This window comes from Hyperoodon ampullatus, assembly GCF_949752795.1.
Source record: "Hyperoodon ampullatus genome assembly, chromosome: 14".
NCBI lineage: Eukaryota > Metazoa > Chordata > Mammalia > Artiodactyla > Ziphiidae > Hyperoodon > Hyperoodon ampullatus.
The window spans coordinates 59,267,193-59,291,313 of record NC_136927.1 but is presented as its reverse complement, the minus strand read 5'-3'; the positions used below and the strand labels follow the sequence as shown (position 1 = coordinate 59,291,313).

At 47.7% G+C, this 24,121-nt stretch overlaps 1 protein-coding gene across 1 annotated transcript; it reads right to left on the bottom strand.

Annotated features, from left to right (window-relative positions):
* Positions 1-11,599: 11,599 nt before the first annotated feature.
* Positions 11,600-22,671, bottom strand: DDRGK1 (DDRGK domain containing 1). Its single transcript, XM_079718396.1, has 9 exons — positions 22,490-22,671; positions 21,079-21,285; positions 19,782-19,894; positions 19,452-19,553; positions 16,222-16,344; positions 15,856-15,894; positions 13,196-13,252; positions 12,398-12,446; positions 11,600-12,067 (listed from the first exon to the last, which is right to left on the bottom strand). The coding sequence occupies exons 1-9, from the start codon at positions 22,656-22,658 to the stop codon at positions 11,901-11,903; spliced, it is 1,026 nt and encodes a 341-aa protein (XP_079574522.1). The 5' UTR covers positions 22,659-22,671; the 3' UTR covers positions 11,600-11,900.
* Between the last annotated feature and the right edge of the window lie 1,450 nt (positions 22,672-24,121).

The following is a 24,121-nucleotide window of genomic DNA, read 5'->3' as shown; positions in this document are numbered from 1 at the left end:
TTTTCCATATTTGCTTTTATCTGCTATAGTGATTTGCAATGCAGAAAGCCTGTTTTTAATTCTCCTGGTTGTTGCCTTTATCAAATAAAGATACTGTTTATATTTCACAAAGCATTAAAGTCAATGACAAATCATTCATTTTTATGTTCCTCCTTGTGTAATGAGAAATTTCCATCTCTTGGCCTGCTGCCCTCAAACTTACTTTTATCTTCCACTTAATCCAGGATGATAGACCCAGCTTTTGTTTACACTTTTTTTTTTTAAGTCACAAAATCCTCTTTTTCAATCATTGTTTTTGGCTTTTGCCAACTCTTCGTTTAATTAGTAACAATGTCACTGCCAGTTTTTTATGCACTAATTTTTCTGTTCCTCATTCAGACTCATCTCCCACTTGACTGGTGACTTCAAGGAGAACTCTGGGATGTTACCTTTTTCTAAGTCTTTGCCCTAGGTGAGAATGCCTTTCTACTGTCTTTACACACATGGTGGCTTGACTATTTATAGAATTCTTGAATCTCAAACTATCCCCATCAAGACTCTCGTCCTTATCCCATTCTTTTGGCTCTTAAAATGGTAGCAAGTACACCTGAAACTAATATAATGTTATATTGTCAATTATAGCTCAAAAAAAAAAAGGTAACAAAGCTGGGTTGTTCTCTTTTATTATTATTATTTTTAATATTTATGTATTTATTTGGCTGTGGCGGGTCTTAGTTGCAGCAAGCAGGATCTTCGGGGCATGCCAGATCTTTTTTTACTTGTGGCATGCAGGATCTAGACCAGGGATGTAGCCCTCGGTCCCCTGCACTGGGAGCGTGGAGCCCTAACCGCTGGACCACCAGGGAAGTCCCTGGGCTGGTCTCTTTTAGGCAAGCAATTCACCTGGTGCTTGTTGGGATTTTTCTTTACCCTCAAAAGTCAAACATTTTGCCAGTATAATTCTCAGTATAGGCATTTTTCTGTTACTTTTACAGAAATAAAAAAGGTCTTCTTTTCAACTGAGAAAAGTTTTCTTCTATGTTCTTTCTTGTCCATTCTATGAACAGATTGTTTTGGATTTTTTTCTCTCCTAAAATTATCACGTTGGATTGCCATTGTCAATGAAATCTCTTTGTCCCTTTTCTCTGAATCCTGGAAACACGATCTCAAGTTTTTTGTTTTTGTTTTTTCAACATCACTGATTTAATTTTCTTCAGAGTCAAAGGTACTCTGTTTTCTCTAATAAAATATTTCATTCTGTTTGTTTTATTTTCCTTTCATTTTAGCCATTTTCTACCCACCTCTGTCTTGATCTCAACTTAATCTCTTTTTATAGTTCTCTGTTCTTATGTCATGGAGAATGTGGTTTTGCATCTTAAGAACACCAGGAAAATAAGAGAATAACCGTATCTGGCTCTGTTCTAATGCATATGAAAACCTTGATAATGTAGACAATTTTCTGGGAAATAAAATTATAAAAATAAGAAAGATGTTGAAAATATTATCCAAGAAAGATGTCCAAAACAGGCTCTAGGCCCAGATGGTTTAATGGAAGAATTCTCTCAAACTTTCAGTGGACAGATAATCCTCACCCTATAAGTCTGTATCAGAGCACAGAAAACCAAAAATGGTAAATATTTCATTTTATGAAGCCACAATTCGCAATAAAGGAAGATCAGAAAGGAGAACTACAAACCAGTCATACTTATCAGCTCAGAGGGGAAACGAAATCCTAAATACAAATCAAGGAAATAAAATTAAATATTATTGTATATGAACTTAATAATCCATGAGTGTGTTAAATGAGAAAAACAATCATCATAATAGATGCCAAAAAGTCATTCAAAAATCAATACCCCAAAGAACCCTCATAATTAACCAGGAATGGTTGAAATTAAAATTCAATATTTTGTGCTATCTTGACAAAATCTAGAGGGCCTCAAATGGCCTAACTGAAAGTTGCCCTAGTCAAACAATCCTCCTTATCAAATGGACGAGGTGCAGTTTCTGCTTATCTCTGAGTATTGTAGTGGGTTTCAGTTCTCTGCCGGCCCTCCGATTTATTCAAACAAGCCAGTCAGATCCCCTGCAGGAACCAGGGGGCACTCACCCTCTTGCTGCTACAAAGTCTGCCTCCCACAGTCCCTGGTTGTTCACTATATTCCTGAGTGCAACACCTCTGTGGCCCTGGGTGGCTTGTGGTGTTCTCCTCCCCTGGGCTGTGAGTATATGTGCTGTCAATCTCACCTGCTCAGTGTCAGGTATTGTGTTTGGCCATCCCCATAACCCTAACGAGGGAATCTCTGCCTCACCAATGGGGTGAAGAGCAAGTAATTAAAACAAGAGTATATCAGACTAACAGGGAATTCCCTGGCAGTCCAGTGGTTAGGACTCCTCATTTTCACCGCCAAGGGCCCGGGAACTAAGATCCCGCAAGCCGTGAAGCACAGCCAAAAAAAAGAGTATATCAGGCTAACAAAAATTTAAAATCCATGTTGGTGAGGATGTAGGGAAATAGGAAATCACAAAGTGTTTTTTTTTTTTTTTTGGCTGTGTTGGGTCTTCGTTGCTGTGCGCCAGCATTCTCTAGTTGCCGTGAGCAGGGGCTACTCTTTGTTGTGGTGCGTGGGCTTCTCATTGCGGTGCTTCTGCATGGGCTCTAAAGCATGAGCTCAGTAGTTGTGGCACACAGGCTTAGCTGCTCCGCGGATTGTGGGATCTTCCAGGACCAGGGCTAGAACCCGTGTCCCCTGCACTGGCAGGCAGATTCGTAACCACTGAGCCACCAGGGAAGCCCCACAAAGTATTTTTGAGAGTATAAATTGGTACAACCTTTTGGGAGGACAATTGGGTAATTTATTAAAATGAGAAATGCGTATATCCTCGGACCCAACAATTCCATTTTTGGAAGAAATACCATCACAAATAATATGACAGATGTACAAAGACAGTCATTGACATGATGGTGTAATAGTCAAAAAAAAAAGTTTTTTTCAACCTAAATACATCAATCTACTAAGAGAAGATTGATCAAGTGAATACCAATGCAACCAATGCAATGCAAGTCCAAAAAAGCAAGTGGCAGAATCACATGTATACACACTATACTCTAATTTTTCTATTATTTTTTAAAGAATATATATGTACACGCATAGAAAAGTCTGGAAAGATACATACCAAACTACTAACAGTGGCTACCTTGAGATGGTGGGATTTCAGGGAGTATGACAGAAGAGAGGACTCTAGGCACTTTGGTAATGTTTGCACTTTTAAAAACAAGCATATATTACTTTTGTAAAAAAATTTTTTTTAAGGTAAAGAAGTTTGCTTGCAAGAATAAACAGGTGAGGGACTTCCCTGGTGGCGCAGTGGATGGGAATCCGCCTGCCAATGCAGGGGACACGGGTTCGGGCCCTGGTCCGGGAGGATCCTACATGCCGCAGAGCGGCTGGGCCCGTGCGCCACAACTACTGAGCCTGTGCTCTAGAGCCTGCGAGCCACAACTACTGAGCCCACGTGCCAAGACTACTGAAGCCCACGTGCCTGGAGTCTGTGCTCCGCGGCGAGAGAGGCCACCGCAACGAGAAGCCTGTGCACCGAAATGAAGAGTGGCCCCTACTCGCCGCAGCTAGAGAGGGCCTGCGAGCAGCAACGAGTACCCAACACAGGCAAAAATAAATGAATAAATTTAAAAAAATTTAAAAAAAAAGAATAAACAGGTGAGTAAGCTCTGAAAATTTAGACAGGCTATTAGATATTAAATATTTGCTCAAAAATCCCTGCCCCAATGGAGTTTGCATTCTAGTGGGAGGAGACAATAAGTAAAATATATAGTGAATTAGAAAGTGGTGAGTACTAAGGAGAAGTTGAGACTGCAGGGGATCCCAATTCTGAATAAGATAGAAGGTCTTGCTGAAGAAGTGCACTCAAGTTACAGATCTGGAGGGGAGGGAAGCAAGCCTGAAGTATAAAAGAGGTTCCTAGGATGCAATCATTTTATCTATAACAAAATGAGCTTTTCTTTTTCAATGTTTTGTTTTATTGCACTAAAGCTTCCAGACAGAAAAATGGTTAAACATTAAAACATTATAGTTTTTAATAAGATCAATAACTACAAAAAGAATTAGCATTGTTAAAAATCTACCTTTTGGGGCTTCCCTGGTGGTGCAGTGGTTGGGAGTCCACCTGCCGATGTAGGGGACGCGGGTTCATGCTCTGGTCCAGGAGTATCCCACATGCCGCAGAGCGGCTGGGCCCGTGAGCCACGGCCGCTGGGCCTGCGTGTCCGGAGCCTGTGCTCCACAGCGGGAAAGGCCACAGCAGTGAGAGGCTCGCGTACCGCAAAGAAAAAAAAAAATCTACGTTTTTTTTTTTTTTGGCCACGCCACATGGCATGCGGGATCTGGTTCCCCAACCAGGGATCGAACCTGTGCCCCCTGCAGTGGAAGTGTGGTGTCTTAACCACTGGACCACCAGGGAAGTACCAAAGGTCTACTCTTTTATATTTTATTTTTTTTATTTTTGCGGTATGCGGGCCTCTCACTGTTGTGGCCTCTCCCGCTGCGGAGCACAGGCTCCGGACGCGCGGGCCCAGCGGCCATGGCCCACGGGCCCAGCCGCTCCGCGGCATGCGGGATCCTCCCGGACCGGGGCACGAACCCGCGTCCCCTGCATCGGCAGGCAGACTCCCAACCACTGCGCCACCAGGGAAGCCCCAAAGGTCTACTCTTTTAAACGGCACTGGCCCTAGATTATTTTATGGCTAAGTTCTACCTATCTATAAACAGGTCATTCTAAATCATAGGAAAAGAGGAAAAGCTCTATGGACCTAGAGATTATCATACTAAGCGTGGTAGGTCAGAAAGAGAAAGACAAATACCATATGATATTTTTATATGGAATCTACAATACGACACACATGGACATATCTATGAAACAAAAACAGACTCACAGACATAGAGAACAGACTTGTGGTTGCCAAGGGGAAGGGGGGTTGGGGAGGAGGAGGATTGGAAATTTGGGATTAGCAGATGCAAAGTATTATATATAGGAATAATAAACAAGGTCCTACTGTACAGCACAGGGAACTATATTCAATATCCTGTGATAAACCATCATGGAAAAGTATATGAAAAAGAAAATGTGTATGTATAACTGAGTCACTTTGCTGTACAGCAGAAATTAACACAACACTGTAAATCAACTTTTTTATACTTCAATAAAATTAAAAAGAAAAAAGGAAAGCTCTCTAATTTATTAAGGTAGAATAATCTTAATGCCAAAATCTGACAAATGAGACAAAAGAAGAAAATTGTGTGATTGATTAATCACCTGTCTTCCCCACTAGCTTGTAGCACCTATGTAGACAGGATCCTTTTTTAAAATTCCATATTTCCATCTTAATACTCTGGTAAGCAGAATAATGGCCTTCCAAAGATGTCCAAGTCCTAATTCCCAGGACCCGTGACTATGTTAGGTTACATGGCAAAGGAGAATTAAGATTGTAGATAGAATTAAGTTTTCTAATAACTCTCCACTTGGAGATTATCCAAGTGGGCTCCATGTAATCACAAGGGTACTTAAAAATGGAAGAGGGGGACTTTCCTGGTGGTCCAGTGGCTAAGACTCAACACTCTCAATGCAGGGAGCCCGGGTTTGAACCCTGGTCAGGGAACTAGATCCCACATGCCCCAACTAAGGATCCTGCACACGGCAGTGAAGATCCTGCGTGCCACAACTAAGACAAAGCACATCCAAATAAATAAATATATATTTTTTTAAATGGAAGAGGAAGTTGGTGGTGGATTGGGGGGGCAGGGAGGGAGATGTGACTATGGAAGTATGGTTAGAGAGATACAACGTAGCTTGCTTTGCAGATGGAGGATGGGGGCCATGGGAATATGGGTGGTCTCTTGAAGATGGAAAAGAGCCTCCAGAAAGAAACATAGCCCACCTTGATTTTAGCCCAGTAAGACCTGTGTTGGACTTCTGCATAACTACAAGATAATAAATTTGTGTTGTTTTACAACACTAAGTTTGTGGTAATTTGTTACAGCATCACTAGAAAACTAATGCAAGCACATAACAGACACTCAACATTCATTTGCTGAATGATGAATGAAACCACAAAAACCCTGGGTCTATAGATAAATGGGTAAAAGATAGAAATATATCATTCACAGAATACAAATGGCTAATAAGCAGTTGTAAACATCTTCAGCTGATATTGAAGAGATGCAAATGAAAACCTATCAAATTAGCAGGCTGTTGTGATCCTTTGGGCGTCCTACCCACCAAGTTATCCAGAAGGGAATTAGGGGCTTCTTCACTGGGATGACTGGGCAGTATCTCCAGATGCCAAATTGAGGAGCAGGCACTTAAATCCATGCTAAAGTTTGGATGTTTGTACTAAAGCTTTTTCCAGCTTGCTTTATAAAGGAAATAAAAACCTCCCGAATTGGGCCAAAAATTCTTAGGAATGACCAGTAAAAGTCTTGGTGGTTATCTAGACCAATATAAAACTATAAGTGAAATGTTGATGACCCAAGCATGCTGGGGTGTTTTACAAAATGCTGATGTTCACTCACACACACACACACACACACACACACACACACACACACACGGCCTGTGAAAAAGAAAATTTAAAGGAAAAATACAAAAACATTATTAGACTATATTCTCTTTTGTACCACTACTCTTTACTAATGGCACATTCTACCTAAGACAGAATATGGTTTTATGTTCCCCAGGAATTTTTCTTTTCTGTAACATTTTTCTTTTCTGTTTTTACATAATTGATGCTTTGTTTATATAATATTAACAAACAGACTTATCTGTACCTATACGATATAAACCTCACTGCAAGCTATTTAGAAACAAGGTAAAAAGGAATACAAGTCACCACCCCACCTGCCATCTCAGGTGAGTTTTATGCACTCACCTCTATTTGTGAAGCATGTTGGTCCTTCTTAAAGCCCCAAGCAAAATAATATTTTAAATTATTATTGCATCATGGAAATTATGGTCATGCCCAAACCTCTAATCAATTTTTTTTTTTTTTTTTTTTTGCGGTGCGCGGGCCGCTCACCGTTGTGGCCTCTCGCGTTGCGGAGCACAGGCTCCGGATGCGCAGGCTCAGCGGCCATGGCTCACGGGCACAGCCGCTCTGCGGCATGTGGGATCTTCCTGGACCGGGACAAGAACCCGTGTCCCCTGCCTCGGCAGGCGGACTCTCAACCACTGCGCCACCAGGGAAGCCCCCTCTAATCAATTTTATGGAAACTTGCAAACTCCAAAAATGTTACCAGATTTTTGTAAAATCTGGGGTAAATTTGTCCAGCAGAAAGTCTTCTCTGTAAACTCTGTACATTATCATTACAGATAGGTACACTGGTGGTTAAATGAAACTTTTATAACCTGCCTTGGGGGCCCACATTTCCCATGTGTCCAATACACACAAACTAAAAAGGCATCAAGACAACTGTCAAACTAGACATCAAACGTGTGTCTACACAACTACTATGAGGTTTAGCTCAACAAAAAAGTGACTTGACTTACCTCATTGATGAGGAATAAAGGAAAACAAAACAACAGAAGTATTTATCTCAGTTACTCAGTTACGATACAGTCATAACGTTACTGGTTTTAGTTTTGGTGTAATTATTATTATTATGGATGTGTTTTTTGTATCATGTTAGAAATTTAAGTCAAATTGTAAAATCATATAAGAAAGTTAAAGTGACTAAAATTGGTCAGAGTAAATCTAGCAGGTTATATAAAGGGATATATTTAAACAAGTTTAGTGTTACAGTATCAGTATTTGGTAGGTTCTCTTATGAGGTTCCTTTACACACTTATCTGTAATGAGTAATCAAATATTGCATTAACCAGTCAAAAATTATATTTGGTGTCAGAATAAACCAAGCAAAAAAATTCTTTTCAATGTCCCCACTGTAGTCTACATTGCTTTTGGTACAATTCTGTGACTACTAAAAGTTATGTATGATACACAACTCTTCACTCAGATACTGCCCTGTCAATACAAAAGGAACAGCCTCCTTAGAACCCTGTTTTTCAAACTGTAGGTCGAGATCTGTGAGTGGGTTAGAGAAACAGGGAGTTCTCTGGTGGTCTAGTGGTTGGGATTCTACGCTTTCACTGCCGTGGCCCGGGTTCAGTCCCTGGTCAGGGAACTGAGACCCCGTAGGCTGCTCGGGGCAGCCAAAAAAAAAAAAAAAAAAGTATAGAGAAACAAATATCAACATGCATCAAACCATGATAAGCAAAGGATTACTGTGAAATTTTAGCCTGTTCATTATCTCTATATATGCACATACACATGTACCAAGTCCTTGATATAAAACCGATTTCTTAGTAAGAGATACTGTCAAAAAATTTTGAAAAACACAGCATTGGTAGAATAGTTGTCTCCAATCTTGGGGCCAGGGCTTAGGACTGGAGGTGTCTGGGGAATGCACTTGTGAAGGCTTGCTGCAGTGCCCTCCAACAGTACAACGGGAGCGTGGAGGGAAGAGGTGATAGACTGATAAAGATTTGTGGGATATGAAGATTGCGAAGAAGGCTTAAGAAATGAGTTAGTGATTTAAAACACTAATTAAACATCCCCCCGACACTTCACTAAATACAGCCTAAATCTCTGGGCTCAGTATTTACCACCCTTCCCATCTGGGTCCCAAGCTCCCTTTCCAACCTGTCTCACCTTTGCCCCCACCTATTCCTTTCCTCCACCCAACATTCCATGCCCCTCAATCACAAACCTTTACATTCGGCACACCTGGCTTCTCCTCAGCCCAAAAGGCCTCACCTTGTAATTACAGGCCGTGAACCTGTTGGCTGAATGATGGGCGGTATCCCTGCTATATTAATAGCATTGCCCTGCCCCCACTTGTGGATGGGGCCATGTTTTGTTTACTGTGATTCCCTGGGGTGCTTAGTATCCTTCCTCATACTTAGTATTTAATAATTTTCCAACTCTTGACCAATTTTGTAAACAACCATTTTGATAAGACAAGTTTATTATATGGCTCTCCAACCTCTGCTTGTCAATATACCTTGAAGGTGCCTTAAAAAAGAAAAGTTGTAGGATTTCCTGGCAGTCCAGTGGTTAACAATCTATGCTTCCACTGCAGGGGTGCACGGGTTCAATCCGTGGTCGGGGAACTAAGATCCTGCATGCTGTGCGGTGTGGCCAAAAAAAAAAAAAAAAGTAGTAATAGAACTGAACTGAATCATACTGGACTCTATTGGGAGCAAAGTGCTTTCAAAATAGACCTGTTGGGCTGGGCTGTGAAGATAAGGCACCTAGACCTAGCACAACAAGCACTGTGTAATTTAGGGGTTACAAAAATCAAAACTTATCTGATTGGTTGAAGCCATCAGTCTAGAGTTCCTGATGGAAGGGGGAAATCTGTGAAAGAGGAGCCACACAACAGGTTGAGGACTCAGATGGGTCCCTGGTTCTGAATCACCATCCTTCAGTCATTTATATTCTCAGCCACCTGAAATAACCACCCTGGTGCTCCAGGATAAGTAAAAACTGTACCCTCAGGAAAAAATAAAAATAAAAATGGAGTTAGTGAATAAGCAAATGGAAATCCATGGTATTTAAATGTTTATAATCAGTTTTAGCATTACATGTACAGATCAGTAATGTAATCACTATGATACCATGTGTGTTTGGTCAACTTTTTAAGGTATAAAAGTATTTAAAATAATTTCATATTCAGCTGACCCTTGAGCAACATGGGTTTGAACGGCTTGGATCCACTTACACGCAGATTTTCTTCAGCAGTAAACACTACAGTACAGCACAATCTGTGGTTGGTTGAATCCGCGGGTGCAGAACCACAGATAGGGAGGAACTTCCGTACAGAGAGCCAGCCATAACTTATATGCAGATATTTGCCTATGCAGAGGGCCAGCGCTCCCAACCCCCTGTGTTGTTCAAGGGTCAACTGTACTAATTTGGGGAGTTTAAATGCTTAGAAATATTTAAGTAATAATTAATGTTTAAACACTTGAAAATTTGTCTAAGTGGTTAAACTTTTCATTTATTAGTTGTTAAAACAGTTTGTACATACTTAGAAAAATGTTAATCGCTTACTATCTGAAGAACTATTCGATACTTTTATTAGATTAGTAGATTGATTACTAAATAATGCACAAAGGGTTATAGGTTTTCCCCCTCTACACTAAGCCCCTGGGACATTAAGAGTCTTAGAAGCCTTCTGGGATATGAGGAAGGGTTGTGCCTTTTTCTTACTCCAGGCCTGTGGGCAGTGTCCTGAAGGTAGAATGTGGCGGCTTGGGCCGCCATAGTCATCTTGCTACGCGGATGGCAGTGGCTGAGGATGGTTGAGGGAAAGGATGGAAGAGACCTGGAGCTACTGTCTTGCTCTTCCAGAGAAGCTCCTTCGACTGGGGATTTTAATTACTTGCAACTTTACGGCCTGCCTTTCCACCCCACCCTCACTTCCTTCGCTGTCTCTCAACCTCAGCTACACATTGTAATCTCTTACTTATGTTCCCTGGACCCCAACCCCAGAGATTCTGATTGAACTGGTCCAGGGTGCAGCCTGGCATGAGACTGCAGTAAACTCCCCAGGTGATTCTAACGAGCAACCAGGGCGGGCTGAGAACCACTGCTCTAACTGTAAGCTCTTCTCTTCCCTTTGGAATTTTATCTATCTCATACTGTGGTTATCTATGTCTATTTCTTCCTTCTTCCTAGACTGTGGGCTCCCAAATGGCCTTCCAAACAATGCATGTGGCCCTTCCCAGCTCCAGGTGACTTCAAGTGTCCATCGCTGACAGAAGTAGCAGAGTTATGCCTTATTTGGAATTTAGGTTCTATAGTCTATGCTTATGACACCAAATGAGTCAAAATCACCCTTGACAATCCCTCAGGAAGGCTCTGTTCTGGGAGCCTGATGTCCTGTCTCCCCATCACCATATACATAGACTGTTTCCTCCTAGACAGGAACAGAAAGCTGCCTCCTCCTCCACCAGGCACCAGAGGAAGTAGGTGGTTGTGTTTAGGGGCCATCTTGCATAAAAAATACACATTTAAACAGATGCCTCACCCTCAGCACAGCAGGAAGCTCATGCCATGAACAGCTCACAGGAACCAGAGTGCTGACCCTGCAGGAGACACACATCTCCCATCTCAACCCACTCTCGAGCATATGGTCCTTACATCCACCAGTGGGTGGAATCACCCACACCATTCAAACTTTTTGTCAAGGATGCAGAGCTGAATTCATGTGAAGTACTATATGAAGCAATGTCCCTCCACTGCACAGTTCTATCCAGCTCACACAGGTCTTCCCCTTTCTTCTCCCTGTCCCACAAGCAGCTGGCCCAGCCTCTCTCCTCCCTGACCTCCCTTCTGTCCCTCTTAAGGCTGATGTTCCCTAGGACTCTATCCTTGGCACTTCTCATTAACTCTTCTTCCTACGGGCTCTCATGGTGAGAACTCCTTCCTCAGTTCGGGGAGATGTGGCCCGAGAGGATTCCCACTTTGGCTCTGGTAAGGTAGGGGAGGAGGAGTAAGACCTCATCCAGGCCTTGGGGGCTGGGCTTGCAGGACACAAAGGAACAGAGTAAACGCTTTTTATTGAATGAATGGATGAATACATGCTTGATAAGAACGGAACTTGTATCTGCCTCCAAAGGACCCCACCCCCACTCCCAAGATATATTCTGAGGCTGAGATTTTCACCTGCTCACCTAGCACCCCTTCTGCCACACCAAGCCACGCCAAGCTCACCAGTGCTCATAGACCTTTAATCTGTAACTGCCTGGCCACACTCCATCACTGTCCCAGCATGCAAGGGAGGGATAAAGATGTATAGCCAGCTAGACCATGCCAGCTCTGAGTCCAAGAGGGAAGGGCTAGGTCAGGCTGGGACCTGGGCAGGGGGCTCCCGGCCCCAGGCGATGAGGGAGTTGCTGGCCTGGGCAAGCTCGGTGATGGATACCCGGCCCCGCTGTCGGATGAAGTTAGCCACGGCAGCCAGTTCCTCCGGGGTTATGTAGATGAACTTGCCCCGGTCGTCAATCACACCTGTGGGGACATGCAGGTTGTGGGGCTGAGCCCTCCCCACCTGGCCTGAGGATGCCCACCCACCCACCCTTCCTGCCTGTCTACTTGGCCTTTCCTGGCTGTATCCAATCTTGACTAGGTGAGTCAAATCAGGCTTCCTTGCCTGTCCTCGTCACTCAAAGCCATCCCCAGGCCTTAGCATGTCCTCCTTGTAACTGCATCCCCCTCCTCAGTACACTGCTCCCCCAACCCGGGGTGGTCATCCTACCTCTGCAATAAGTCCCTGCAGCCCCACGTGGCTAGATACTCCCCAAGGCCAGGGCCCATAATGACTGACTCTTATCCTCTCACCTGTAAGAGTTCCCTCAGTTAGCAGGTCCTGGATGCGGTTTATGGTGTCCTATGAGGAGAACAGTTCTCAGAGCAGAGATGGGTGCTGCCATCCCCAGAAAAGGCACTCGCAGCCTCCCTCCCACCACAGCCAAATCTCCTCCTCTCCTTCTCATGGCCACCCTGCAATGTGACTCCATGTTTCTCCTTTGGAGGGACCCAGAGAGAAAGGGCTCTGGTCCTGGGACCCTGCAGGACCCCTGAGAGAGGCTCTCTTCCAACCAGGGGAGAACCGTTGGTGACATTTGGCCGAAAAGGCTGGTATAGCCTGTTGTAAGACAGCTGTCAAGGTAACTGGATTTGGGCTGCTAAGAGTGATGGGGTTTAGACATTTTTCTTTTTTCTCCCTGCCTGTTTTCCAACTAGTTAGAAAGGCAGGATTCCTGGGGTGCCAAGAGATTCCTACAGTCTACTCATTCTTGGTTGGGGGCAGGGTGGAAGGGGCATCAAGACTTTCCATCTTGGGCTTCCCTGGTGGCGCAGTGGTTGAGAGTCCGCCTGCCGATGCAGGGGACACGAGTTCGTGCCCCGGTCCGGGAGGATCCCGCATGCCGCGGAGCGGCTGGGCCCGTGAGCCATGGCCGCTGAGCCTGCGCGTCCGGAGCCTGTGCTCCACAATGGGAGAGGCCACAACAGTGAGAGGCCCGCATACAGCAAAAAAAAAAAAAAAGACTTTCCATCTTTAGGGCAGGCCCTCCCTTACAGCCACACAGGCCCCATGGCCACACTCCATGTAACAGGCCACCTTGTAGGGCTTACCTGAGTCCGCAGGCCCACCTGGGAAGCCAGGTCTTCCAAGAGCACGACTTTGGACTGCTACAAACAAAAGGTGGAAAGGGAGTGAGGCTGAGCTTGAGCAAATCCTTCTCAGCACTGGAACCCTCTGAAGTTGGCATTCTGATCTGATCTGCTCTGGGTGGCTGGATAAACACTGTGCAGATTCCTATGGGAGAGCCTTGCTCCCTTCACACACTACTCACGCACTCTCCCAACTACCCATATGGAGAGACACACACATTCATAACCTATCTCATTTCCCTTGCTTGTGGGCAGAGATCTGCCCAAAACTACCACTTGTCCCCCAGGCTCCGGGACCGAAGACCACCCTGAGAAAGACTCACAAGTGGAGAACCAAGCACAGCTGCCACCTTCTCCTCTGCAACCAGACGTATCTTTCTAACATCTTGGGCAGGTTGGAAGGGGAAGCACCATAGAGATGAAGGGGAGGGGTGACAGTCACCAAAAGCTATTTAAAGAAACTTTTTCTAGGACTTGTATTTGCTGAGAACCTGCCAGGACAAGGTACTGAGAAGCTGCTGGGGAAGCAATGTTGAAAAAGACATAGCTCACAGCCCCGCCAGGAGGAAGGTGAGAACGTGGAGAAGAACAGAGCAGAGCAAAGGCCCCAATAAGCCAGGGCCTCGGTAGAAGCTCATTCTTGCCTCGCCTTTGCTCAATGCCCCCTGGCCTGGAGAGTACCACAACCCTGACACGCCCATACTACTTTTCACCCATCCTCTTCTCACCATATGAGACCCCCTTAACATAACTGTTGACAACACTGCTCAGTGCTTTCCACACACAGCCGTGTGCCACGTGCCTCCCTCACATCCTCAGGAGAAACGTTAGTTCCCAGGGATGCAGCTGAGGGTCCACTGCTGGATCCTACACATGCACCTGCCCCCACCTCCCCCGCCAACAGACAGCATATGACTTGAGAGAAGGCGGTCTTTTGCGTTTCTGTGAATCTTCCATAGCAAATGAGCTGAGGTAGGAGTGACACGGTGACACCGCCCCAGCTGCAGATGGCATGTGACTGTTTGAAATGCCAAACCGAATATGTAAGCAGGCAGGCAAGTGAGCGGCAGTTGGGCCAGAGTGTGGGCAAGCACAAGGTGACCTGGCCAGCTGGCCTCTACCTACAAAGCAGGGAGTGGGTGCTGGGCTCTGAGCGACAGCTCAGAGTGGGAATATGGAGTCACCCCAGGTGGTCCCTGAAAACCTGGCCTGAGGGGCTGCTGGGGCCAAAAGTATGTTTGGAAAAACAAACCAACCAACCCAGCCTCAATCAGAAAGAAGAGTGGAGTAACAAGAGCAAGCTATGCCTGTGCACATAACTGCTGCTCACAGAAATGTCCCTCCAGTTCTGAAACCCTAAGACGAAAGGGCCCATCCCCTTGGAACCAAGAGGAAGGTGGGTAGGCTGAATTTTGGAAGTTCTCCTTCTCTCTGCAGACAGCAGCTCTGGGAGAATCAGCTAGCATAGGCTGGAGAGACTTCTAAACTCCAAAAGAGTTTGGAGAACACTCAGAAAATGGCCCCTCCAGAGAGGTGCTGAGCGCGAGGGCTGGCACTGCCCTGGGTACCTTTTCTCAGGCCTCTGCCTTGGAGAGGGGGACCTGAAGCTGATGCAGGTGGGCTTCCCGGAGGAGAGACTCAGGACTACATTGCTCCCCACTGGGTAGGTGGGGACAGTGAGCTCCAAACAGCAGCAGGAAAGCGTGAGATACCCTGCCCAGGGTTGCAGCCCTCAATCAAGTGTGCCAGGGTGGAGAATGGGCTCCATCAGAGGGAAATGGCGGCAGTCTGAGGGAGCCTTCTCCCTCTCGGGAGCCCTGGCCCCCAGCTGTGAGCCTAGCCCCTCGCCGGCTGGGAGCTGTCTAAACCCCACTCTCTTCTGGGAGAGGTGGGGGAGGGTTAGCAAGCCCCCGGCTCCTTGGCGCCCCTGGTTACCACTCCCACCACTGCCTCCGCTCCCTCTGCATTCCTTCCCTCAGCCGCCTCTGCACCCCTGAGCTGCACTTGAAAACCTCTCCCCTCATTGCATCCTTTGTGGGAGAGGAGAAGTTGCTTAGCAGCAAAGCAGAGCAGGACGTGCTTATGCAACGCAACCTGGAGCAGTATCCGGGAGGCCTGCGCTGCAGCTGTAGACAGAAGGGGGCACACCTGCTGCCCTGCCCCAGGTTCCAAAGGAAACATCATCCTATATCCCCCGGAAGACCCAAGTTACTGGTTGGGAACACATGGCAGGGGATGCTTGTGTCACCTTAGTAGAGCCTCAGTATGACAGAACTGGCAGAAAACACACGTGAAGAAACTTGAAAACACAGTGACTCACTGAGCATGGGGTCTGAAGAGCAGGGAAACTGTCAAACCCTAAGCATGAGGAAGCGATCATAGACTCACACTTCCCACACAGACCAGGTCCTTCTCCACCTTTGGGGTCAGAGAAGGGACTCTCCTGGCCAGGACCCCAGCAGCTCAGCCTCTCTTTGTCCACCTGCCCACTCCTGCACTAGCTTGAGTGAAACGCCTGCAGCCCCCGCTCAGGCCTACTCCCTCCAGGCCCTGAAGATGCATCCAACACGCACACAAGAAGCAGGCAGCCGACACCCAGGTTCTGCTCTGCGGCTTCTTACCTTAATGTAGTTGATGAACTCGGCCAGGAAGCTGTGGGACTAGAGGAGCAGAGAAATCAAGGTGAGTGTCCCCCTGGCAGGGGCCACAGGGTCTATGCCTACACACCTGCCCATGTGAGTGCCACCTGCCTGCCCTGTGTGCCTGTCCAACCACCTGCGTGAGCAGTAGAGCCTCCTGTGGTGCGGGGATCGAGGCGCCACTTCTCCCAAAGACAAGGTCTCAGCCGCTAGAGCCTGCTGATCCTGATGCCCACCCGCCTCTCACTGCCTGACTGGGGAGGCAGGTGAGGAGCAGCGGGGTGTCTGGGACGGGGTGGCTCATCTTTTTGGGCACAGGGAGGGGTTTCCTAGGGGCGGCGGGCCCACCTGCTCCTCGGTCATGGTCTCGCCCACACCCTCTTCCTCCACCACGAAGGCCTCCTTCAGTTTCAGATACTCTTCATGCTCCCGCTGGGCCTGCTCCTCCCGGGCTTTCCTCTCCTCCTCCTCCTGTGGACACAGAAGAGACAAGAGTCAGATACTTTGGGGTGAGTGCCCACCCTATCCTGTTCTGGTCTCTGCTGCCCCCACAGGGCAGCAGAGCATCCAGACCAGCCCTTTCTCAGGGACAGAGCTCCTTTAAGACCTTGATCCCTCTGGCTCCTAAGCTGAACAGCAGGATCCCTCTTCTCAATCACTTCCATCACCTCCCAGGTGAATGCTGCTCGGCCCCCCTTTCCCTGAAAATCCTGCCATGACCCCCCCATAATATCCTCCAGTCACCTCCCCTCCCACTTCCTGTCCTGTCACGTCCAAACTTCGTGAACAAACACCCAGTTTCCCCTTCCCACCAATCATCCATCCCTCCAGCCCACTCCAATCTGGCTTTTGCATACTCAGCTCCACCAAAACAAGTCCTGCTATGGTCTCACCCATGTCCTCCAACCACAAAAGCCAAAGGACAACCATCAGGCCTCATACCCCTGTCTTCTCAGTGGCCTGGGGCAGAGCCAACCATCCTTTCTTCCCTCCCTTGGCATCCAGACCCTACCCTCTCCTGGATTTCCTCCTGTTCCTTGGGCCATTCTTCCCGCCTCCTCCATCACTCAGCCCTGTCCCTTCTTTCTCCTTCACTCTCTGGGCCACCTCACCATGCCCACAGCATCAACAGTTATGTCCTTGTCAGTGGCTGCCACAGTTGTATCCCCACCCAAATCTCTCCTTGCAAACGCACGACTGCCCAAGTGGCACACCCACTGGGCTGTCTCACAGGCACCTCAAATTGATTATGTCCCAGAAAGACCCTGTGATCTACTCCCCACACATCTGGTACTCCTCCTGGGCCCCTGGCTCAGTGAATCACACAACCATCTGGCCAGATGCCCTGGTCAGAAATGAGGCCCCATCTACCACTTCTTTCTTTAACTTGTGGAAAACTTGATCCACCCATGTCACTCCATCACCAGCACAACCTACTGCAACAGTTTCGCCCCAAATCAACCCATTTTCCAGAATTCTCAGAACGATCTATTTTAAACATGAAGCTAAAGCTGGGACACGGAATATACAAGATGAGCCTGGAGCATTTTGCAGTGTCAAAAGTAAGAAAGTACTTAAAAAAAAAAACAAAACAATAAGGGTATGTCAAAGGTACACAGGAGCCAACTAAAAGAGCTCCCAGTGGCCAAAGCTGGAACAATCTAAGCAAAAAAGTAAATAAGATACCACTGGATGGGACTTCCCTGGCGGCCCAGTGGTTAGGACTTCGCACTTTCACTGCTGAGGGCCCAGGTTCAATCCCTGGTTGGGGAACTAAGATCCCACAAGCCACATGGCGTGGCCAAAAAAAAAAAAAAAAAGATAGCATTTGGATTATAATACAAAGTTCAAATAAATATCCATAAGTCCATGTGGCTACAAATAAACAATTGGGGACTTGCCTGGTGGCACAATGGTTAAGAATCCACCTGCCAATGCATGGGACATGGGTTCGAGCCCTGGTCCGGGAAGATGCCACGTGCCACAACTACCGAGCCTGCGCTCTAGAGCCCACAAGCCAACTACTGAGCCCACGTGCCACAACTACTGAAGCCTGTGCGCTCTAGGGCCCGTGCTCCACAACAAGAGAAGCCACCGCAATGCGAAGCCTGTGCACTGCAATGAAGACCCAACACAGCCAAAAAATAAATTAATTTAAAAAAAGAAAAAAAAATTTTTTTAATTGCTTTAAAAAATAAAACAATTGAATAAAGAAAGAAGAAAAGATAAATCTGTACAAAAGAATTCCAAATACTTTATGTAAATACTCTCCTCTTAAGAAGGTGGAGCATAGCTCCCTACCCCTTAAGTGTGGGCTGTGCAGTGACTTGTTTTCAAAGAAGCATGAGAAATGGAGAAATCTGGCAAATATAACCTTAGCCAGGTGATCAAGGTTAACATACTAGTGATAAGTCAAATTGATAACATGTACCCTTGCTATGTTGTGGTGAGGATGACACTTCACCTCCAGTCTTCCTCCCAGAAATCTATAACCCCCAGTCTAACCGTGACAATAACATAAGCCAAAAGCAAATAGAGGGACATTTTACAAAATACTTGCCCAACAGGTCACAAAACTGTCAAGATCATCAAAAGCAAAGAAAGTCTGAGAAACTGTCACAACCCAGAGGAACCTAAGGAGATATGACAATTAAGTGTAATGTGGTATCCTGGATGGAACCCTGGGAAAGAAAAAGGATATTTGGGGAAAGCTAAAGAAATCCCAATAATGTGTCAAATTCACTTAATAATAATGTATTAGTATTAGTTGTGAGAAATATACCACAGTAAGGTATGATGTTAATAATAAGGGAATCTAGGGTGCAGGGGAGAAGAGTCCCAGAGTATTTAAGGTGCATTATTAGGATCAATATTCAGAAAGGTAAAAAACTCTCTCAACTAATGCCTCCCCTCTGCTGTGTTCCAGCCCATCTGCTATAGCACCCATAGCCAGGCTTCCTGCCATCCAGTGTCTCTGGACAATAGGGCCAGTAGAGGCCAAAGGCACCACGTTATGGGGTCTTCCCATCTGGGCAGCCCTGGCTCTCACCCTGTATACCCCACATCTTTCTGATGTTGCCTTTCTTCAGCACCTGATTCTCAGAAGGAAGGAAGCACCTGGCAAACAAAGGTTGATTCACCGCCCTTACTGCAGTGGCCTCCATTCCCTGAGCATCTTCTCTATGCCAGGCCCCAAACAGAACCTGGTACAGATACAATCCACCATCTCTTACAATGTCCGTTAACAGCCTCAAGACCCTTGGGATCCAGAACGCCCCCTCTGCCACCTTACCTCTCTGACCCCTTTCCTACTTCCTTACCCTGCTGTAGCCACTCTGCCTCAATGTTCTTCAAATGCTTCAGGTGTGTCCAATAAATCACATGCACAAAATTTCAGTCTCAGGCTCACTTTTCAGCAGCAGCTTTACAGAGGCTGTGCCTAGAGCTCAGGGACCAAATAAACCAGGGCCGGCACCTGGCTCAAGGCCCCTCTTCTAGGCTGGAGGTGTTGGGAAGCGGCATGGGTATCAAGGCTACCTGGGCAGCTGTCAGAAGTCAGCATCGGGGGCCTGGCTCACCTTCTGTTCCTCCTCCAAGCGAAGCCGCTCCTCCTCCTTTTTCCACTCTGCCTCACGCTGCGACTCAAGGCGTTTCCTCTCCTCACGCTCAGCCTCCTCTGCCTGGAGAAAGGCCTTCATGGGGGGCACATCTCCACCGCCAGCTAGAGTTTGCCCACCTCCCAAACAGGCCAGGCCAGGCAAGGCCTGGCCACAGACCAACGTTGCAGGAGATGGAGACAGGCAAGCATCAAATACCAGCCCAGCATGCAAAGAGCCTCGAGAGGAGGGTCTGCCATTTAGAAGACCCTTTCCCACTTCTCAGAGCCGCACCCCATCCCTCCTGCTTGCCTCACGCTGGGCTTTTCGTGCTTGTTTCTCCTCCAGCTTCCGTAGTTTCTTAGCTCCAATTTTCCCTAACAGGTGAGTTTCCACTGGCTTCTCGATGTCTTCTTCCTCTTGGGCTGAGTATGGTCAGAGAAAGACACTTCAGGTCCTGGCCATGGAGGACTGATGATGATGGATCCACCCTACCCCTTGTCCCTCTCCTTATGGGGGGATCTCCTTCCACTCACTTGCAAATACCACTAGCCCAGCTCTGCCCTCTAGAGGCCTCTGCCACGCAGAAATTCATCTGGGTGTGTGTGTGTTAGGTGTGGGGGAGGGGTGAGGGAACCATGGGGTAAGAAAACAGATGATAACTTTAGATCTGCATAGCCATAAAGAAAGCACTCTAACCCAAGGGTTAAGCCCTCAGGAAATGAGTGTGCCCACACAAGGAGAGTGCTGGAATAGGAGTGGACTGGGCTTCCCTGGTGGCGCAGTGGTTGAGAGTCCGCCTGCCGATGCAGGGGACACGGGTTCGTGCCCTGGTCCGGGAAGATCCCACATGCTGCGGAGCGGCTGGGCCCGTGAGCCATGGCCGCTGAGCCTGCGCGTCCGGAGCCTGTGCCCCGCAACGGGAGAGGCCACAGCAGTGAGAAGCCCGCGTACCGCCAAAAAAAAAAAGGAGTGGACTGAAGAACTCTCTAGGTCAATCTAAAGACTCCTGCCCTTGGACTTCCCTGGTGGTGCAGTGGTTAAGAATCCATCTGCCAATGCAGGGAACACAGGTTCGATCCCTGGTCTGGGAAGATCCCACATGTCCGGAGCAACTACGCCCATGTGCCACAACTACTGAGCCCACGTGCTGCCAGTACTGAAGCCCATGCGCCTAGAGCCCTTGTTCTGCAACAAGAGAAGCCACTGCAATGAGCCCAAGCACTGCAACGAAGGGTAGCCCCCGCTCGCTGCAACTACAGAAAGCCCGCACGCAGCAACGAAGACCCAATGCAGACATACATACATACATACATACATACATACATACATACATACATAAATAAATAAAAGACTCCTGCCCTCCTGTTTGGACACTGAGAGCCAAAATGAAGGAAGAGGGGGTTGGCTCAATGGAATAGGGATCAGGGTCCAGAGCTGCTAGTCCCCGGGAGCAAAGGCTGGGCCTTAAGTCTCCCCTAACTACATCCTATGGCTCCCAGATAACCCTCCCACACTGTGGCTTCACACCCCACTCTTCTGCCCAGCTTTGGGGGTCCCCTCACCCTCTAACCCAGGCCCTTTCTCCACCAGGCTGGGCCCCTCTCACCTGGGATGACGGCCTCCCCCTCATTCTCAACTACTTCTGCCCAGGCCACCCGCTGGGCTCGACGCTGGGCCTGCAGGCGACTGCCCAGGTCCCTACGGCGCCGGGGCCTGCCCCCAGTTCTCTGCTCCTCGGGCTCCAGGGGCTGAGGCTGGGCCACTCGGCCTGCTACTACTGCCTCCTCCTCATTGTGCAAAGGCTCATGGACAGCTGTAGGGAAGAGAAGAACCATGATTCTGTCTGGCAGCCCAAACCACCTCATGGCAGGGGGAACAGCGTCCTGGAAGCCTCACCCTCCTTGGCTCAACTTCCTCCAGGCTCCCGCTGCCCACAGCACAAAGTCCCAATTTCTCAGTCTGACTGTGGAGGCCTTCATATCCTAAACCCAGACCTTGGTCCTATGCAGCAAGATCACCCCATCCCTCCCACCTGTGCTGATATCTTCCTTTCCTCTCAAGGCCCCACTTTTCCAGTTGACCTGTCAGGAAACTACCACCCTGCAAGATGGAGCTGAAGCTCTACCTCCTCTAGGAAGCCCACCTTGACCTCTCCAGACCTCATGTGAATGCCCACGGCAGGACTGCATTTATCTGTTGCCTAACACCACCTGCCATGGTTTTATCTGGCACCCCAATCAGAGAGCACACCCGAGGGCTGAGTCTCTCCTCTCAGGAAGATTTGTTGGCTATTTGCCTTATCTCAGCTTCTCTGTGCACCCTCCCGCTCCCACAGATGCTCTGAAGTAGCTTGTGGGTCCAAGGAGGGGGAGAGACATATACACAAACCCATATGCTGATAAGAAATGATGGGGAGGGGGGCAGGATGGAGGATGACAGGTGTATGGGTTCTGTGCCCTGGAGGGCGGGGTGCAAAACAAGGAGGAAGGTGCATGGCCACATGTGTATTCTCCTTGAGGGTGAAGGAGAGAGCTTCCTGGAGCCACCTCATGCTCTGTTCAGCTCATGGGTAGGTAGAAAACTTAGGTTCCCCCTCCTCGTCAGCTGCTCTGGAGCCAGCCTGGGAGGGATGGGAAACCCCTGTGGATCCCCCAACGGGCGCAGAGAAGGGTTGCCCGGATGAGGGATGTGAGTGCCCGCCAGGGCCTGACCCTTCTACAGTGCCAAGGGGCCGGGGGAGAGATGAGGCGAGGCTCTCTTTTGGGGCCAGGAGAAAGGCGTAGGTTCCCTACTACTCTGTACCCGAGCCGCAATCCTGCTCTGCGGCTCCCCGCCGATCCCCCTTCGCGCACGTATGCGCATGCGCGCAGCCTGCCTGCCGCGAAAGACGCGGCTACCTCGTCAGCCCAGCCAGGCAAGCTGGCGCATGCGCAGGAGTCGCGGCTCGACGGCCTACAGAGGCTCCGGAGTCAGAGAAGGCGCGGCCCCACCGGCCATGGCGTGGCGACAACTCCTACCTGCTACCACCCGGCTCCGGCTGCGAGTCAGGAAGAGGATAAGGCCGACAAGCAGAGCCGCCGCCACCAAGTACACCACCGGGGCCACCATAACAACGGCTTCCAGGTGGAACCAGCCAGCGCGTCCACCCTGAGGCCCAGGATCTCCCAGGCCCCGCCTAACGCCCATGTGGCCCCTCCCGTTTCCCATTCTAGGCCCCGCCCACCACTCGGCCCCGCCCAGGCCGCACACTAAATTTAGAGGCCCTAATTTTTTTCTTAATCTGCTGTACAGCAATGAATGAATTAATTAGCTGTATAGCAAAGTGATTCAGCTATACATATATATCCTTTTTTTTTTTTGGCCTTGCTGCACAACTTGCAGGATCTTAGTTCCCCAGCTAGGGATTGAACCTGTGCCCTTGGCAGTAAAAGCACAGAGTCCTAACAACTGGGTTGCCAGGGAATTCCCTACTTTTTTTTTTTTTAATATTCTTTTCCATTATGGTTTATCATAGGATACTGAATATAGTTCTCTGTGCTATAGGAACACAGAAGGTAGGTGCTTGTTTATCTATTCCATATATATCAATAATAGCTTACATCTGCTAACCCTAACCTCCCACTCCATCCCTCCTGCAACCCCTTGACAACCACAAGTCTGTTCTATACGTCTGTGAGTCTGTTTCTGTTTCATAGATAGGCTCATTTGTCATATATTAGATTCCACATATAAGAGATATATGGTATGTGGCTTTCTCTTTCTGACTTACTTCACTTAGTATGATAATCTCTAGCTGCATCCGTGTTGCTGCAAATGAGAGGCCCTAATTTTTAACTTTAAAATGAATTCTGGGGGAGTAAAAAGTTAAGTGGAAATTATTGCAAATGGTTATGTGCAGCGTGACATTTATAGGTGTTTTTTTTTTTTTTTTTTTTTTTTGCGGTACGCGGGCCTCTCACTGTTGCGGCCTCTCCCGTTGCGGAGCCCAGGCTCCGGACGCGCAGGCTCAGCGGCCATGGCTCACGAGCCTAGCCGCTCCGCGGCATGTGGGATCTTCCCGGACCAGGGCACAAACTCGTATCCCCTGCATCGGCAGGCAGACTCTCAACCACTGTGCCACCAGGGAGGCCCCTTATGTATGTCTTAAAAGCACTAAACAATACCACAGTGTTTATGGAAGCATACATATGCAGAAAAAGTAAAAAAGATGCTTGGGAATGATACATACCAACTTCAGAATAGCAGTTACCTTTGGGGAGGAAAGAAGTTGGATGGCATTAATGGCAGAGCTTTGCCTATATCTGTGACATCTGATCTCATTAAAAGTGGAGACCAAATCTTCAAAACAATAAATTGTAATATACTTTTGTACTCAGACTTGCAATTTCACACCATTTTAAAGTAACTTATTGGGTTGTACAAGAATTATTGATCCAGTTTTCCATAGTGAGCACTAGGAAATTAAATACTCACAGGAAATTTAAATTTTAATTCTTGACACTGTTAAAAAAGAAAAACAAAATTGGGACTTCCCTGGCAGTCCAGTAGTTAAGACTCAGCACTTCCAATGCAGAGGGCACGGGTTTGATCCCTGGTCTGGGAACTAAAATCCCACATGCCATGTGGTGCGGCCCAAAAAAAAAAAAAAA